The sequence below is a fragment of the Varroa jacobsoni genome, unplaced genomic scaffold (genome assembly GCF_002532875.2).
Source record: "Varroa jacobsoni isolate VJ856 unplaced genomic scaffold, vjacob_1.0 scaffold_814, whole genome shotgun sequence".
Lineage (NCBI taxonomy): Eukaryota > Metazoa > Arthropoda > Arachnida > Mesostigmata > Varroidae > Varroa > Varroa jacobsoni.
In genome coordinates this window covers 135,650-155,052 of record NW_019213716.1, presented here as the reverse complement: position 1 = coordinate 155,052, position 19,403 = coordinate 135,650, and the positions used below count along the sequence as shown (strand labels likewise).

At 39.7% G+C, this 19,403-nt stretch overlaps 1 protein-coding gene across 7 annotated transcripts in view; it reads right to left on the bottom strand.

The window, feature by feature from the left end:
- Positions 1-19,403, bottom strand: part of LOC111264027 (calsenilin) — a 109,241-nt gene that overhangs the window by 28,571 nt on the left and 61,267 nt on the right. For 4 of the 7 annotated variants that reach the window (XM_022839603.2, XM_022839602.2, XM_022839605.2 and 1 more), the window contains exon 1: positions 13,373-14,106. The exons of the other annotated variants lie outside the window; for them this stretch is intronic. In XM_022839603.2, coding sequence (XP_022695338.1) covers positions 13,373-13,472 — 100 coding nt within the window. In that variant the 5' untranslated portion in view covers positions 13,473-14,106. Of the gene's footprint in view, positions 1-13,372; positions 14,107-19,403 lie in introns of those variants that run through there. 7 annotated transcript variants of the gene reach the window in all.

Genomic DNA, 19,403 nt, shown 5'->3' with positions numbered 1-19,403 from the left:
AAGAAATTTCATGGTTATCTCGCGACAAGTTTTACAGGGGCACAAAATGCGTTGAACGAGCTTTTTTGTACCGCAAAAGAAGTCAAGCCGTATGCTCATACCGTTCATATAGATCGCATGTCAAGAATCAATGACTTCGTTATCAATTAAGGCAAACCTAAATTGTAAAGTTAGTATGTAATCGGCAATCTAATAATCTCGTCTTTTTTTTCCGTAACCCGTAATATTAGCGCACCGTCAACCTTTACTTTTCATCCTAACTAGCCATATCCGTGTTAGTATTATCTGATAAAGGAGTTCCTCGATTTATATATGGCCGTTGTGACGGGCGCAATTTTTCCAGTCAAATATGGCCTATATGACATTGTATGTTTGAGCCGACTTTAAAGCTGATTCTAATATTACCCTAACTTATAGATTATTCCAGTCAATTGTCGTTTTCAAAGTGTCTATCTCCGCTAAATCTGGCGGCGCCACTGCCCTAAGTAAACAACTTATTTTGGCTCGGTAGAGACCAACCTAAGCATGCTGGACTTTCGATATATTATTGCTGACGAACATATCGAGATGGTGCTTCAAACATGCATGTATTGCTTGAAATATGAAAAGCAGACGACTATACGACTCACTAGGATTTATTTACTAAAGAGAGCAACGATCATTTCAACAACTTGTCTATGAAAAGCATAATAGGTGCAAAACCATTGTTTAATTATAGATTGATTATATATTATAGATTTATAGAGAATTATAGATTATAGATAAAATTATTATACATCGAGCATGATGAAAGAGCACGATATTTAAAAACTTTCAAGCTAGACAACTTACCTAGATAACCACATAGAGCATAACCTTAAATGATAGAAGAAAATTAACGTGTATAACCTAGATTGACGACGTCATAACGTTTCGAAATGATTCTGCGAATGAATGGAAAATGGCAGAGACTAACTGATCGGTTCAAAGGGAAGTTTGAGTGCAGAATTGATTCGGTGTGTGCTCGTGGCTAGTATAATACAAGTATAACAATGGTCGCAGGCCAAAACCCTGTTCATTAAAAATGTTATAAACTCTACTGTTAATCGAAGTATATTTGCTTACTTGCTATTTTCTCATATCAATATTTGTTGACATAACTATCAACCAAAAACAACGGTCGTCTAATCCTGTGCGCTATTTTAGTTCCGTTTCCGCGAGTCGTTCGTATTCCTTAGGACTTTATGCGTGGTCGTATCGCGCCTTTGCGTCGCATTGTGCGTAAATGCTTTACAAATGTGTTAACTCGCATTGGCGCGTTTAAGCTTAGGTGAAGCTGTCGATTTGCAAGGAAACGAAGGGACAAGAGAATTATTACATCCTTCCTGAAGACGGCAGCTTCCTTTTTCAATTATGCAGACAAATTTTCAGCCCTCGAAAAAATGAGCGCACCCTAACACACCCGTCGGGGCACACTTATGGCCCAATCTTCTGCGTTGTTAATCCGACACACAGCTTTGGGCCAGGAGGAAACTAGCCGCGTTAAAGCGGTCGGCGGCAGGCCTGGCCAAGTGGTCCAGCGATAAAGGGAAAAACAGGCGGCATAGAAGGGCGCGGAGTTATGAGCACACCACTGGCAAGTAAGGGACATTTTCGATACGGCCGGTTTGCCGAGATATATTCGGCTTCAACGATACAATAGGACAGCCAGCGACCGAATCGGATAAAGCATGCGACGTAAATTTCTGTTACTGGCAGCAAAGCAGCGGCTAAAAGTGCTGTCTCTACTTTGTTGCCCTTTTTTTTTTTGTCAAAAACTACTAATGGGTATAACAAGCCCAGGCCGCTCCTGCGAGGTGATCGGTTTGGCGATAAAACAGACTGAGCAAGGGGTGAAAAGTGTTAGAAAGGTTGGTTTGGGTATAGCTAGATGGCGTGCGCATCGGTCGTTTTAGACGAACGATCAAGTAGAAAAAGAGAAAGTGGGGTAGAACAGTATCATCCGATTATTCGCCTCTCGGAGTAACTTCCTCTCTTTCACTACCGGCGAACCCTCCAATATTCATCGTAAGACAGTGACAGCGCCGACCTATGTGAGTATAAATTCAATTAAATGTTTAAATAAAGCGTTCTATTCTCTCCTAGAATAATTTACTGTTTGTGATTTGTATAAAATCATACAAATAGTTACAACAAAAAATATTATTATTATCAATATTGGTGAAAACGTATATTTGAAAATGTTTGTAATAAAATGGAAAAAAACGATCAGCAGCTCTCAAATGCTGAAGGATTGAATAACTGACCATTTTCTGTTTTTAAAAAGCGTCCACAGCAAACTGTTTTAGAGATCCGCGAAAACCTCTTCAGTTCAAAAAAAAAAAAGCTTTAAGTAATACTCTTTTCACCATGTTTTTTTTCAAAATTATTTTCGTATACGGAGATGATGCTGCCAATTTTTTTCTTGTCTAGTCCATATGCATAATCGCCTGGAAATTACAATATCAGAATACCCAATTTACAGAGGCGAAGTGTCCCGTATAGCATCCATAGTCATTATGAGTCCAAAAAAGCTAATGATGACTTCTAGGTTTCAGGACGCACACATACATTGATCCCATTTATTTTCTAGCATTCACAATTATATATTAGCATATGTGTTCCAGCAACAATTAATTGGTAAGAAAACTATGCTAATTAATGATTTCTGAATGTATATATACAGACGCCCCAAGATATTTTCATTCAGCGTCTCTAATGTCTGTCTGGTGAAAAACATCGGTCGTTAGTAGGCGTTTCCTAAACTCCATCGATCTGCAGTGAGAATCTATTTTCTGGTGTAAATATTTTGGCTAGTAACCGTTAGCGTTCAGCTGTTTTTGTTTACGGCTATAGGAAAGCTATGTGACCTAAACTGAAGTGCTATAATATACTACGCTAATCTTTACAGTACTGACTTACGATGCGTGCATCCTGCCGGTAGAACCTGGACTTATTACGTGAACTGCAAATCGTGGCATCTTCTATAAATTTGAAAAAAAAGCTGCAATCGGAAATGCTATCTTCTTAAATCACACTGCGCAGTAACTTTTAACTGTTTATTCCGCGACCTTCAGCATTTAATGATCAGATTAAATTTTTCGTAACAAGCCAGTGTTCAAGAGTACGCGTGATGAGTTGAAGCTATAGAAAGACGTAACGCACATATAGATCAAAGATAGTATTCATATGAAGTTATACAAGAATTCTTGGTGGAACGTTTTTGAAATGTGCCTATTTTTAATACAGACTACGATTCCTTGGTTTACTTGCTTTGCTATTAACATTTGTTTGTTCCCTTTCGTTATCTACGTGGAAGGTCACTTAAAGCTCAGGAAAGTATAAAGTTGTCGTCTAATTCACTGAACGATCTAGCTATTGATGGCGGCATCAATAGCTAGCTTTTAGCAAAAGCATTTATTAAAAGGAAAAATAATGATAGTCAGCTTATTCTCTCGTAAGGATAAAAGTCGGTCTTCCTGCAGACATTAGTTATCTATGCTCGGGACCGCCCCCGATGGTTCTCGTCAAAAGCCAATCTCCACTTGTGTGCATTATGACACTGCTGAAGAATAGCATAAAAAAGCAATGGCGAAGCCCTATCATAGCGAAAAAATGTAAGCGCACTAACTCGTAGCGACAGCAATAAGAAAGGGCAGAAACTCATCATTTTTGCATTTGGACTCGAACAAGTTCAAAGAGGGAAGGGTCTGCGAGTGGAACATGGGGCTCTGTTCAGATGGTTGCCTCTCCCGCATAAGACTGAATCAAAGTAATGTCAACCAAGATGCTTGCTGAGCGTCAAAGCCAGCGGGGTACGCCGTTGATTTTGCACCGTATTAACAGCAAGCTGTGCCTTAAAGGGTCATAAGAGACCGCGAAACTTTGATGAAAACGTAACAACACTAAACAAAGTATCTATTGTAAAAAGATTCATTTTTACGTAAAACCGTACGCCTGAAGCCTTACTACGGTAGTGAAGAATCCGATAAATTTTAGCCATAGAGCAAGAACGGTAGTGTTTTTGTAAGGGCTGAAATTTTATGGTACCATACAGTGCATAATATTGCCTGTGACACTATGGGAGTAAATTTTTGAGTATACAATACGACGTCTCAGACATTCCACCGCGGTAAACATATCACTCTATCATCGAATCAAAGACATTGAGTTACGATTAATTGTAGTACGCATACAAAGGTTTCTTCGAAATACTTTTTTGAATGCTGTAAACATTAATGTATAATTAAAGTACTTCTTATACTAAGTTTAATAACTCGCCATTCCGAGTCAAGTTCTCATAATGAATTTTGTTAGTAGATGTGGCGATAGCCGCTCCTACATTTTTCGAGTAGAGAACTAATTTGAGCTAGATTCTTTATTCTTAATACTGCCTACATTATAGATACTCTCTGATCAGTGCTGCTAAGTAGAACTTTAGCTACGTCATGTCTACCAAATATATTTGTAAAAACCCAGTATGTTACTCAAGAAGCGCAAAGAAATTACGTTAAAATACTCTTCTCCGATGACATTTTGTTAATTCACGGATTATTAATTAATTAGGACACGGAACCCTCGGAAAGTATCCTGTAACTTGAATTGTTACCCGCCACGGTATCATTTACTTGATATACTTTACTTCCATAAGGCTGAGGTGTATTGAAATCTATCTGATAGCGAAAGCGTGGCTGAAGTGTCCATGCGTCCAAGAATCCTGCGCTCTTTTTTCCACCAGCATCTGCCATCATTTCTATATTTCATTCAATGCATGTCAAATTTCCCGGGTAACATCTGTATATTTTGAAAACTCAAGTCTACGCAGTCACACACACAACGGTAAATGAGCATTACGAGACAGTTATATTTCCATACGTGCACATATATTTGCATATGCCGGAACCTGGCAGGCTATACTGTAAAATAGTAACGGGCTGTCAAGTTAGTCCCTGACTAAATTATGTATACAGATTCGCAGTTCGCAAATACAGAAACTATTTGCACCCGCGAAGCTAATACGAAGGCCTCGTAACGAAACTTGGTATTAGCGTTAGAACGTTGCCATGGAGAAAACGGCCAACACAAATTCAACAACAAAGGTAAACTATGCAAGAATTTTAAACATATGCCCCGTTGGACGTTAATGAGAAATGGTGTTTATCGTGAAAGCCTGTACTTCCATTCATCTCTAAGTCTGAGCCCTAATGAAGTGGATGTTTGATTGATACTCACCAATGATTTGATGCTTTATCTAGCGTATCTGTATGTCTGCCTGTACCTGTATGTTATGTCTGTCAGCCTCCTGCCGTCGTCTAGTGATTCTCTTCAGTTAGCGTGGCATCAACTTAAGAACAGATGTAGCTGTAAAAGGGCATAAAAGTCAAACGCCCTTCCTAGTATCAAATAAGTTCTGAGAAACTGAGTTGTAGACAGCTCCATCTGGCGGCCGCTTTATCTTTGCTCGATCGCGTCGGTCAGCATTTTTTTTAGGGTTTTAACTACCACTGGCTACTACACTGTGGTTGACCCTGCGAGGGTTTTTAAAGCCGTAAAAGATAGGTGCCCCCTTCGCAGCTGCAAACACGTACCATCCGTCTTGTTGGTTGTTACTCTGTTGGGTTAATGTTGCACCTTATTGATAGCAAGAGCGGCTCTTTTTTTTTTTAAATTTTAAATCTTTCGTCAAACCTCCATAACTATAGATAAGGTCTACGTCACCCTGCCAATGTACTGGAACATTATGTAAATGTAATTCGTATCCATATATATTTAAATGACGTAGTTAGTTACGTTTCGGAATGATGATAGTAGGTAAATGGCATAGACGGGGTCTCTGCATATACACCTCGCGAACGGTATTATTTTTAAGGAAGGAAAGGATTTGCGAACATTTTCAATATTAAGATATCCTATTTGCCCGCAGAATGCCTTGCGAAACGGACGCATTGGGTACCCATTTCTAACGTCACCAGCTTGTGAATACTTCCGGTGGTCAACAGTGGTTTCCGGTACTGGCAATCAAGGCAGAAAACTCACCGTCGTATCAAAATTCACGAAGTATATCCTCTTCGGCGATCGCTCAAAGCTAATCAATCATGTATATTGTTTCAGTGGATCAATTTTAATGTGATCGATACAAATTATTGTAATTCGGCCTTTAAGAGGTGTTACCAAGGAGGATGTGTAATTTCATATAAGAACGTTCTTCGTGTTGAAATGAGGGTAATTTTTTCAAGATGGAGGATCCAGTACTACAGAAATACCTTAAACTTTCGATTGTCTACCACCCATTCTTGTAGCCTCTTTTTTGCATCACACGTTTCATAGCATTGTATAATCGCCTTACTTTCTGCGAAGATATCTTAGAATTTTTTAAGGTCACGCAGCTAACGTGGGCATTTTCTTGCTTTTCGTGACAATGTCAACCTCAGTGCGTTCATTACCGTGATAACCTGCAATGCTTCAATTTTATAGCCTCGCATCTCGAATGATCTTATTGTAACGAGGGAAAAACGATGTCGACGTACAGTGTTACTTCGCAGTATTGTTTTCGTTACGTCAATTTCGGAGACTATAGACCGGTATGGCGTACTGCTGTCGAGGAACACTGAACATATGGAAAGTATGAGGCTAACAAATGAACATTGATTAAATCAGTATGCTCTTGACTGTCAGTATATTGTATGTAAAGAGAATACAAACGAGACTGAGCTAATGGACGTGTGACAGGCAACGTTCTACTAGATGCTTCGTCTCGTTCAACAAGCGTCTGCGATTTCAAATCCAAGGAGCTTTATGCAACTGTAATAAAACAAACTTTTGTACAGTATGTGAGTAGCCTCGACCGTGCTTAGAATCGGTATCACGTACTTCGAAGTTTGTATGTTGCGTAGCTCGTAGATACCTCAGATTTACGTGACTATAAAGTGTAAATTTATCTTACTTTGCAAATAAACAATTATTCTGCTATGAACATGTAGAATTTGGCCGACCAAATGTTAATACGTAAAGGCTTATGAAGGTTTCGTTTAGCGTGTACAAATACAATTAGAAGGATTGTGATTATAGCCATTGTTTAGCCGTTTGACGAACAATTACATGACTGCAATAATAGACAGTAAAAAGAAATTGTTGCGGTAATACAGAATCGACCTAAGGATATAGGGTCAGGATAGGGTAAGGATAGGGTTCAGGCATAAGGCTCGCGGTTGCCATTCATATTGTCAAGTAGTAAGCACGACCTTGTGGACTGACGCTGTGCATGCAATCGAGTATTACCAAAAATTCTTTTTAGACGGTCAATCTTTAAGCATCTTATCCCCCTACGTTTTTTACCTGTACCCGTCATCTAAATGTGCCCACAAAGATAAAAACTTAACTTTCCGAAACAGACGCCCCCAAGGCAACGTCGTTTTAGCATAGGCACCGCCTGCATGCGACATACTAAAAAGTCAACAATAATTACCATTTTGAAATAAGCGAAAATCAAACATGCTTTAGTGTTCCCGGACGCTTTCTGTTTCCTGTTACATTGAACATGATAGTACACATTTGAAAAACCGTACGGCCCTACTTTTTAAGAATTATTTAAGACTATATGACAAGCTTTCAAATAATAGTTCGGGGCCCTCACACCTCACACGGGTCTATAAATTCGGCAATTTATACGCTTCACTGTGACTGATTCCATGAAATGGCGGAACTTTGTCGTCTAGTTCAAATAATGCTATGAATAGCACTAATCCCAATTGCAACATAACATGTTGAATGATATTTTGGTTTTCATACTTCTGGCCAAATACAATTATCACGTGCAGTCCGGTGTCGCCGATTTAATTGAATGTGATCTCATTAATCCAACGTGCGTTCCCTTCTATCGACGGTCGTACTGGAAAATCAGTAATTGATCCTGCTAATGGTTTCTCTTTAGGCATACGATAATAATAATAATTTACCTGCAAATACGAAGTTAGGTTAGCTTCAGCTGGAGAGTACTCGGCCAAAGTTTTGGTCGTTTTACATGCATACATCCATCATATGTAACCCGGAACAACGTTACAGTCGAACTCCGTAGTCGAGTTATAGCATAGCCTATGGTATTGATAAACGTTACATTTAATAAAATAAATCACATTTTCATATAGGGGTGTAGCAACAGTGTTCCTAAGGGCTAGAAGCGTTATGCTGAAATCCAGGTCGAAGAATATCAATTGGTTTTTGTCATTTAACCCTACACACAGTAACCAAACATAAAAGCGCATACCGGAAATGTATCGATACATATGCTTCCATCGGAGATTAGCTAAGTAAAGAAATCGGCACTCAAAAAACAGGACCCTGTTGAAGATCATCGATGAACAAAAATCGTGCTCGAAAACGTAGCGCATGTGAAATCCGTCAGATTAGCCTACATTTTCACTAAAATATACGACAAATTGTTTCAAATCAATTAGTTGACACTGACATTTAAGCGAGATCTTGGTCGCAATGCCTCGACGAGGGAATAGTCCTTATTAGAAACAATATTAGACGTTATCTATCAACGAATGAAGAAGGATTTACGACCATAAATAAGCAAATGCTTAGATTAATTGTTGGTCTCAAAGCTGTACGTGCTATCATTTATGGACATACGCGTTAGTAAATAGGGAAAAAGAGCGTAAGCAACTAACCAAGAATGCATACCTATATGATATAGTCCATCACGATGCTCTGTCTGATAATGATGCCTATTTTTGTATAACCAAAAAGTCTAGATCGTAAGTAATATCATCCATATATATTTGAAAGTTTATTATAGATAATCCTTTTTGATAATTGTTTGCTTTGTTCATATTTGGATAATAATGTAAGCCAATGACAGTAACATAAATATTCAATTCCGGCATCATTATAATAATGTGAATTACTAAGGTAGCCAATGTTGATAACACTGAATAATGATATCAAGAGATACGAGAAGCAAACGAAGAGAGAGAGAGAAAAAGAAAGTTGTATTTAACTTTAGACGTTTGCATGTCTGTGTATGAATAGGACCAAGGCCCAATAGTCGTACAACGCATCCCTCTGTAGAATAGCCGCAACAAACGAGAAATATGACAGCGTCTGATAGAACGAATATACGATGCGTTTATGTACTACATATATCTACTAAAGAGTGCCGCAGGGACGCTGCCATTGCTTCGAAAATATAGCTCACTGAAAGGTTTGAAGAGCCACGCGGAAAAGTCAGCGGCTAGCCAAGTAACGAGGAACGGTTTGCGGACCTGTGTGCCTGATCTGCCTAGGATACGTGTACGCTGACGTGAGTAAAATGATTCCTGTGAGAGTTGACGGAAGGAAAGGGCGATTCGTGCTCTACCAAGTCAATGGGTGAAGTGCATCGCTGATGCAAGGTCATTCTATATTGTGTCGTAAGTTTTAGGCTCATATACATGCAACCTGAATATGTTGGCAAATACGCACCGTGACGGAATTGCTTTCACGAACGCACTATACCGCTTTATATATGTACATATAGAAGACGTTTGTAGAGAAACAACACATTTATGAAGATATACACTTAAAAAATATATTTGTTTCAAATATGGTATGTCACTTTGACATGACGTGCTCCGTTCACATGTAACATGTGATTCTCTGACCCGTCTGACACAGCCTTGACGAACTATCGATACTCACTCTGGCATTTGAGAATTGGGTGTCAAGGCGGAAAATGAAAACTATCGGAACGTATTTATCGCCGAGCTGCCCATATCTGTACAGTTGCAATCTGAAGTAAAGCACATTTATCCCTGAGTGCAGTCTATTGCTACGCAAATAATAAACACCCTTCAGACGATTTCCAATTCACATTTGCGATTGCGTTATTCCTAACCAAACATTTTTCTTTCTACATGTTTTAATCGTCTGTACGTTTCATCCTTCGGTTAACACTTGTTGACTGTTTGTTTATAAAACAATATTTGCTTCTAACGAATGGTGTTCCAAATGACTCTTGTTCATCTACACGATCTCGATCTCGGAGTTTTTTTAAACTGAAAGACTTTATTCTGAATTCAATTTGATTATTTCAACTTTAAAATACTTAATCTTCGCGGCTGAGATTTGGCCCTGTCCATTCAATGTTTGGATCGAGGCGGGCAGTTAATCAGTACGTGTATAATACAAGCCCACTACAATTTAGGAAATACTTGCTTAGGCCTATAACGAGTTCATCCATCCAAATGCCGTTTACATGATATCTGAATCTACGTGAGGCCAGTAATGCGTGATGCCAGGCATGATAACAGTAATCAATGTTCGACATTATCGTTTGATTTTAGCGTCACTGGGGATAAAGGTACGTTGACTTTGTTGGCCAATTTTTGATTGACGGCCCAATGTGACTATTGTCCGTGTAAAAAAAATGAGAACGTCATTAACCATACTGAAACTGTGGCAAGTAGGCCAACGAAAAGAGTGTTTATGACGAGATCAGTGATTTTCCCTATCGTAAAAACTTGTGCGCTTTGCAGTTTCATACTGTCCGAAGTTGTTGTCCTATTGTCGGTTGCTTTCAAGCAGTACAAATGCGATTTTTTCGAGCGTCCTTTCGTTTATAGTTCGATTACACACTTGAATGACAAGCTTATAAAGATAGCCACTTGCCGAATGTCGGTGCAGTGCAAGCTACATATGGCGCCAGAAAACTTTCATCAGCTGAACTTAATCCCTGAAATCGTGGTCTTACGACCCTCGCGCGAACATCTGCCTGTCTTAGCATCTCCCTTATCTCGACTGACCTATCCCTGGTGACGATGTGTTCGTATGGCATCTACAAGCACTAGAGGGAATCCTGCTTCAATGTAGACCTTTGCGAAGCTTTCTGCCTGCGAATGGTTCATCCAACGGCCGAGACGCAATTCGTGCCTCTGAATAAATCATACAGGTACCCACGTGACGTACTATTATTATTGACAATAATTAAAAATAACCGCTGTATCGTTTGTACGTAACTGTATGTGCCTTTGATATAAACACTGAGCTACGGAAACTTTTAGGTAGTTGGGCAGTTAAACAGCAAAAGCAGCAGCAGCAGTAATTGAACATGAGCATGCTTCCTTTATAGCCAAACTATCACTGCCTGAATAGCTGTTTCGAGTATATATACATATATGTAGTCTGCTGCAGTTGGCAACAGCCATAAAGTTATGAGCTTTTCGCAAGCACCTAAAGATGCGGCAAAGTATGCCCGTTGATCTGGACGATCAATGTAATGGGATCTTGACCACCCTTCATAATTCGATGATGAAATGTGTTTTTGGCTTTCGTATGTTCGTATCGTAGAACTGTAATATGGTAAAATCATTTTGTCCTTACCGAAGACCTGCGGTGTACTGGAACTGACAGAGGTAACCTAAACGGGATACGTCCATGCCCGCACGGGTGTCTCTGACCATCGCCGAAAGGTGGGCTAGATTAAGGCTGAGCCTCTTTCATAAATTTTTACCTACTCGACATAATCAGTTTGTCGAATTTTTTAACTGGGCCTACTATATTATTCTTGTACTGGAAGCGCTGCTCACACAGCTCCTAGAAAAACGGATTGTTTATTAAACCTGACTTCATGCAATAACTGACTAGACTATATTAAGCATCTATCTAGAACAAGAATTATCATATAAATGAAACTAAAACGCTCTCCGAGCATCTGCCGAGACTGCATATTGGCCAGCGTAGCAAAGCATTTTTTTTGATAGTTTTTAACAGTCTCGTAACTGCCCTAAGTGGTATTTGCCCGAGGATTTCTCTACCCAAATAGTACTAAAGGAGGCAGGCTTACCGTTGTCTTACCATGACAAGCTTGTACATTTGCATCCGCTGCTGAATTATTCAGATGATTCAGAATATTCAGACAGATCACGATGGTTAATCGCAAAAGGTAGCGCTATAACTGTCTGCTCTCTATGTAGTTATGACAGTCTCAGACGATTTCGCGATGTTATTTTAGGTAAACGGTTACCGTTATGGCTTTGTGGGTAGCGTTGTTGTAAATGCAACGTAAAGAGTAAATGTAAGAACGGGCAACGGGTGAAGCTAGTCTCTAAAGAAATCTTCCGTAACGCAGGTCTTGTACAAGCATTTAAAAGGTTAAATTACCATATTAGCGAAGTATTAATCTGACGATTTTCGGGCTAGGGTTTATCGCAACTGGGGGTACCTAAATGGCGCTAGAGCACCCTTAAACGAGGCACTGGCCAACAAGCAAGTTGGGTTTAAATAGGATTCGCCCTAAAAGATGCCCACCCGTTGCGCCCGGGACTGAGCTCGTCTCCACAGCAAATTAATGATATCAAAGAGCTAACTATTACGGCCGCAATAACACACGTATCGAAGAACTGATTCTTCGCAAATAAAGTCTTTCTCCCCACTAAAAGATATTTTATTTCAAATCATATTGCTATTCTTGTCTCCACTGGCCACGTACGTTTCATTTTTAAGTTACGTACCCCTTGAGTTGACATTTACATCATCTGCGATGCTTCGCCGATGACAGGTAGTTATTTCCCTATACTACCCAAGTCTTCTCCTAGAATAGACGCTTTGCCACACTAGATCTGGAAACATAATTCAAGGTTTTTGTTTCCTAATCTTTAGTTAGTAATTAGCCGTGGTAACTACGTTTGCTTCTTTGCCGTGACAGTTATTCTACACCCCAATGCAGAGTACCATTGTCAAGCATTTAGAAATGGTACAGCACGCCTATCTGGTTCTCAGAAACGTACTAAATATGGCCTAAAATACAATATTAATTGTGATACTATTTAAAAAAAAGATCTAGGTCAAAATTAGGTGAACACTCGCGTATAATCGGCACGCTGTTCCTGTATATGTCCTTGTGCCAGACCATAAACCTTTTTGAACTTGTTTATAAGAGAACGATATCTAAAATTAGCGAAGTTTCAAGTTGAATTTTTTTATCGGGCCAATTTATATTGGGAAATTGGTTAAAAATCATTTTGTGTATCTGCTGCAGACGGATGCATAACTCTGACATCTAGAATGCTCTTCAATAACTCGCACTTTGTGATTGTGGCTTCAATGACGTCGTTGTTGGTAGTTGCATGTCTGACCCATGGCTTATGCAGATATGGTATACATTGTCTTACAGCAAACACACACACCCCACGTAATTAGTAAACATTTATCAAGACACTAAGCGTAAATTATTTCGAAAGGTTTATGAGTGTTATTCTTGTCCTATATATACTGTATAACCTTTTCCTGAGTGAATTCATCGTATGTGATGATAGTCAAAAGTAAGTTGCGGATAGAAATGCCAATACGACATAATCAACCTGATGAAACATACCTGGAATTGTTCGTTTCGGAAGGGGCGGCTTAACCCTTTCATTGGTTATTCGATTCATGAGCGTTAAAAAACGCTGTGGCACAAGTTTATTTCGACTCATACTGGTAAACAATTAGTTACTCGAACTACGTTTAGGTGTTACTAATGGAAACTTCACAAAACTGTTGTCATATCCACGCCGTTTTCACTATTACTATTTAATCACGATAGAAACACCGCCAGACACATCGTCGTGTTTACATGTCGGACAAGCTATTACTGTTACAACAGAGACAATAACCCATGAGCTGTTATTGCACCCAGCAAATTATTCGAGTTTTACGTCTTGTATTTAGGCCGTTAGGCATCGGTGCAGACGACTAATTCTTTATAGATCACAGTGCACTTCGGGCCATCGCAGGCGACGACTGTTCAGTGAATCTATAGCTGCACTCAGGTTAAGCACGAGCTATGCAGTGCCCAAAAGCCACTTTAGCGACAGGTCACCGTCGACAGAACGCTCATGTACAGGTCTAACGTGACCGCCTTTACAGTTTGTGGGCTATACCCACACATTAGTTACATGTTGGACACGGCATTGAGTCCACTCTGCATCACGTGGTCAACAATGGAACAAATGGTCACCGTCAATGTTAAGCGGCAAACGCGTGCAATGTTAGAGAGATGCCGCGACCGAATTTTTCGGCACCGAACCGTGGTGCTTGACAAAGGAGAACTACTCCGTTATAAATCTAGTCGAGGCAGAACGACACCGATGAGCAGAATACGTTTGCAACCAGGGTACAACAAAAAGAGGAAGGGGTAGACTACAACGTGCGAACCGAAAGCGCCCTCATAGTTGCCCTCGTTCTCAGATAAATAGAATTTTTGCCCCTTCACAAACAAATGCTACACTCGCTATCCAGTAGTTGAACTATAGTAATAATAATAATAATAATAATAACACATTTGTTTACTTACTCGCTCAGATCTTTTGCTGGCCAACTTATGCATTAGGTTGCCGACTCAAGATTTAATCGTTCAGTGTTCTGACGTTCACATAAAGGATGAAGAATATACAGCTGATTGCATTAGATAAAAGCGAAAATGTAGTTACGCATTCGAGTAAAAGATAGAATGTTTACTATCATTGCTTTGGTAGCAACCAACAAAAAACAAAAGATAGCTTTCTATATTTAAAAAGGAACTGACTGACTAACACTAGAATACCTTCTATAGATTAAGCAGTAAGCACATAGATGTGTTCGGCTGCCGCTGACACTGCAACGACGTTTGCAGTAAACGACGACGAGGGTCATCAGAACCATGTCCTGCTGGCTGTGCATCTGTGCTTAATTGTAAATAGAAGAACGTGCTGGAAGCACGAGAAAGCACACTGTGGCCCCAACTAGACGGGTGATCGATTGTATTCAACAGATAAAAACACATGTACACAAAAATAGAAACGACACGTTCTCTTTTGGCGGTATCGCACCGATTGTGTCAGTTGTTGCTCCGTATTTGGACCCTTCGGGCCTACGGAACGACTCTGAATGAGTGACGTCGGACGGCCGGCGAGCGCCACGTTTTGCGTACGCAATGGGCATCTCTCTCTCTCTCTCTCCCGTCTCGCTCTCGCTGACCCTGGTCCTAACTCTCGCCCTGTCTCTCACTACTAGTTCCTTCTAGTGTGTGCGAGTACTGTAGAACGACGACTGCTGCATCATCGCGCTCAACGACAGAAACTGTAGTAGAGATCAGTGCAGGTCTATTCTATTTAAATCTATAGCTGGTGCACTGCTTGCGGCGTATGGACACCACTGCGTGTCTGTCAAGGTTAACCCAACGGGAGTATTGCTTCTTTGTCTATATATATACCTATATAACATAGGTGTTTGTAGCATACGTATGTATATGTATCCGTCTGTATGTGTATATATACCTGGCTGACTAGATGTTTATGAGTGTGAGGGTGTTTGTCACCCCATCGTGAGGGGAGGGCCCCACATTTTTGCAGTAAGGGCGAAGGCCGAGTTAACAAAAGAGCAGCATAAGGATGTGGGTCGTGCTCTAGTAAGTGCGCTATTCAGTGGCGGTAACGGATTCGCGTCCGGCCGCCAACGGGCGCCGTCCACAATCATAATCCGCTATGCTAGTCACGGATCATCCGCACTAGACCGGCTGAGTTGCAAGCCGACGTGTGGACGCATTCAGCCGTCAAGACAGCAGCAGTAGGGTAAACCGATCAGATATGCCCCCGATTGACAACAACAATACCGTCAAGGATACAGGAAACACATAGATACCTAAGGACAGACAATGTAGATACAGCTCTGCGTTACACAAAGGTAGGGATTGACCACGAGCGGAGAAAAGGGTTTTGGAGGATAGTGGAGAACAGGGGTAATGACTTTTAGCGCAGAAAAGAAAATTAGATGCACATGCAAACTTAGCACAGTAATGGCAACTCAGTTAAAACGGGCGACGATTTGGAACTGGTGATCAAGTATTTACGAAGCATTGGAGGTAAGACGTGGGACTGGGTATATAAGTGTTCCTATCACGAATGCCCTCCGGCGCCACTTGTCTGACCTTTTTCTATCTGATGACGGCGTGCGCACAAAAGAAACAACGAAAAACGTTGTATACTCGATCACAACGACGATTGATATTTCAGTAAACAATGGCCTTCTCGTACGTAGAGAAACGAATTACTAGAGACGACCTTGTATCCGACGTTGCTCATGTGAGCATACAAAACTTACAGGTCTACGTATATACATACAAAGATTGGTGTTGTCCACCAAGCTGCAAATGGAGAGCGGGAATTATGATCGGCTCCACACTATAGGCTCTATTTTCCTGCCATTTTGATGCGTTCAATGTGCATTCAACATAGCCCAAGTTGTCGATGTTGCCCGAATAAAGGACGCGTCAACACTTTTGAAGGATAATTTTCGAATCCAGTGAACTGGGTTATTATCGAGAGTTGGCAGCGATGGAAAGGTGACTTCGTAAGTGCTCTAGCTACTTAGCACACAATGGATAATGATAGTGATTAATAATAGGTAAAATTCTGATTCAAGCTTGCTTTATTTCCGTTGAAGTGATGAATGGAACCGGCGAAAATCTCCTACGTCAATATCAACCGCTGTGGCAAAAAATAGCTCTTCCTTGCGTTCATCATCCTACGTATACGTAGAAATGCCCAAAGATCATTCGATTGTCCAATAGATTTACAACCTTAGTAAAATTTCACATGTATGAAGCATGTCATACTGCGCGGGCTCGCAATTTTGTTCGTCACTCGGTTATGATGAACAGTGCTTATTTCACTTGAAACGTACTTGGCAAAGTACGATTGTGGTTTAGCTATGACAACAGGAAGCACGCTTCTAATGGCGGAACCATCTTGATGATTTTTGTGTGCTCCTGCAGCAGCAGCAGCATTAGGTGGAATTGCCTTACGTCTAGTAATAACCATGGTTATATAAAACACTAGTTTGGAACACATATTGCTACAGTGTTTTCTCAGATTCGTCTAATACCGTTAATCATGCCACATGTATTAGCCAATTAACTGGTTTAGCAATTAATCAATACATCAGACCTGCACCGAACTTAAAACTTGTACTTCAGTAACTGGAAAACTATTGGTTTTATATAACATGATGTATTAATCCATTTATGTTTCTCATGAATGGGGTAGCTTGCTTTGCAGCTCTGACGCGTCTATTACGATTCACTTCAATTCCCCCAAGTGCTAAATAGCTGCAGCATAAATGTTAGTTTATTTAAAGCTCTTTTTAGTGAAATTTCAATACCCGTTTCGTACTAACGCTGGGATATAATGAATGCCTAACAGCATTCATTTACACAAATTGTATAATATTGATGTGGCATCAACCCTTATTTTATGGCTATTACAAGTAGCAACCATCCATTCTCGATATTACACGTTTTACAGTATACGTGAGTTGTCCCCGTAAAAATTATATAGCGGTTTCTTTTTGTTTCTATAGGCGCTAAGCATTTGTGTCCTGCATACCAAAAACATCAATAGCCGTATTGTTTACTTCGGATGGATAAACTATTTAGGAGGAATTTAAATTTTCGCGGTCAAGTAGCGAACGGCGTTCGCCCCGTTCTCCCGCGATTATGCGCCATAACTCGCCCTTCTCTCCTTTTTCGTGTACTGCGCTTTCTTTAACCTTACGCGAACTCGATCCTTTCCCAGGAGCTACCGTAAAACCTAGAGGTAGTATAAGGCGAGGACTTTAATGAAGTGTGAGACAGAGTTTTGAGTATGAGAAAAAAAAGAGTAAGTAGCATATAGAAGAGTACAACGAGCGTCGTAAAATGAATAGGGACGGGTCATTGAGCTGAGGGAATCTTCCTGCAAAGGAATATTTTTCAGAAAGTATTTACAGTTCAATTTCGCTGTAGGATATAGACATTATCATCTTAACAAAAGTGGTAGCATGACTTTAGAATATTCTCTTCATATATATATATATATATATATATATATATATATACATATATATATATATACAGCCTACTTCTTTTGGTCTACAGTTATCTAAGCTGAGAAATTTTGTCTCCAAGATAGTAGGGGTAAAATGAAGGCTTAGAAAAGTAAGCTAAAATTAATTACATTCAATAGACCACTCGCTGGTATCGCAACTTAATTTTATCCGGCACTGGACAGATACCGATTGTAGGGTGGTTGTTAGCCAAGTGAAATACCAATTTGGTTTTTTCGGCTAACGGCGTAGGCAGGCTGTTAGTATCAACTAAAGAGCTAGTACTCCTATGAGGGTATATATTATCAACTTGAACATTTCTACTTAGTAATGAACAACGTATTGATCTTGAAAAAAAATTCAGATTATGCTATTTTTACTGACGATGCTTCTGTCGGGAATTTCTTTGAATTTACATATTTCGCAACATCGATCATGTCATCATATCAGGTTTTTTGGAGAACAATGGTGTTTTCTGTTCATTGCTTCCGTCTTAGTAATAATTATGCATTTGCTAACAGTCAAGTTTTATATATCGTTTCTCTTAACACATGCTACTGTCGTTGCTCTGTTGTCGAGACCAGAACATTTTACCTTTGTTTTTGGATTTTAAAGATGGGTACGTTGAATTGTCAAAAACACCATTTTCGACACTCAATATTTGTCCTTTACGAAGAGCAAAAAGCTATCGTGAAACCGGAATAGGTATCTTATGTACGGCAAAATTCTCTAACTAGAAGTAATACCACATTTGATCTAAAGATTGAACTTCACTGAATCTCCGATTTGAGCCATTTTTAGCGGACGATAGTCATAGAACACACCCACATTTTTCAGCGAGAACATTAACACTACGAGCAAAAAACATGTCCTGAATTGCTTTTTTAGGTTTTTAAAGTTAAAAAAAAATCTGAATTAAAACAGGCGGGAAAATGCCTTTTTTGACATACGGCATTTTTCAAGTTCGAAGCGAAAGTAAAATTTTCTAATCCACACAAAAAGATAATAACACACCTCAACAACTAAAAAAAGATCTTCCTAAAGCGATGTATCACTTGGCTATCACCGATCTAAGAATTTCGAAAACAATAAATAAAAACCGTCACCGATTTCCAAAAAATTCAAGTTGAGCCAATATTGTGTACTTAAGGCCTGATATATATACGATATAACTTTTACCCATGTATGTGTGACGATGACTACCACAGATACCCCAACAAGAATGAAATATCAAGTAAAGACAACTAGTCCGTTGCCATGTTTTCATTTTGGAAATAGGCCTTCTTTTGCTGTAAATAACTTCGATTATAATTTGGTTTACTCAAATACCTACCTCTCATTCTAAGCTAAATGGTCTGGTGAAATTGTACAATCATTATAGCGTAAATATAATACAGGTTTAGACTGGGCGCTCAACAGCATTCTGGTAATACTGCTAAAGACTGATATGGTTAGATTAAAAGGCCGATATTTGCAAATGTATATATACAGCAGTAGTGAGACGTAAAACGTAACTACGAAGAGTG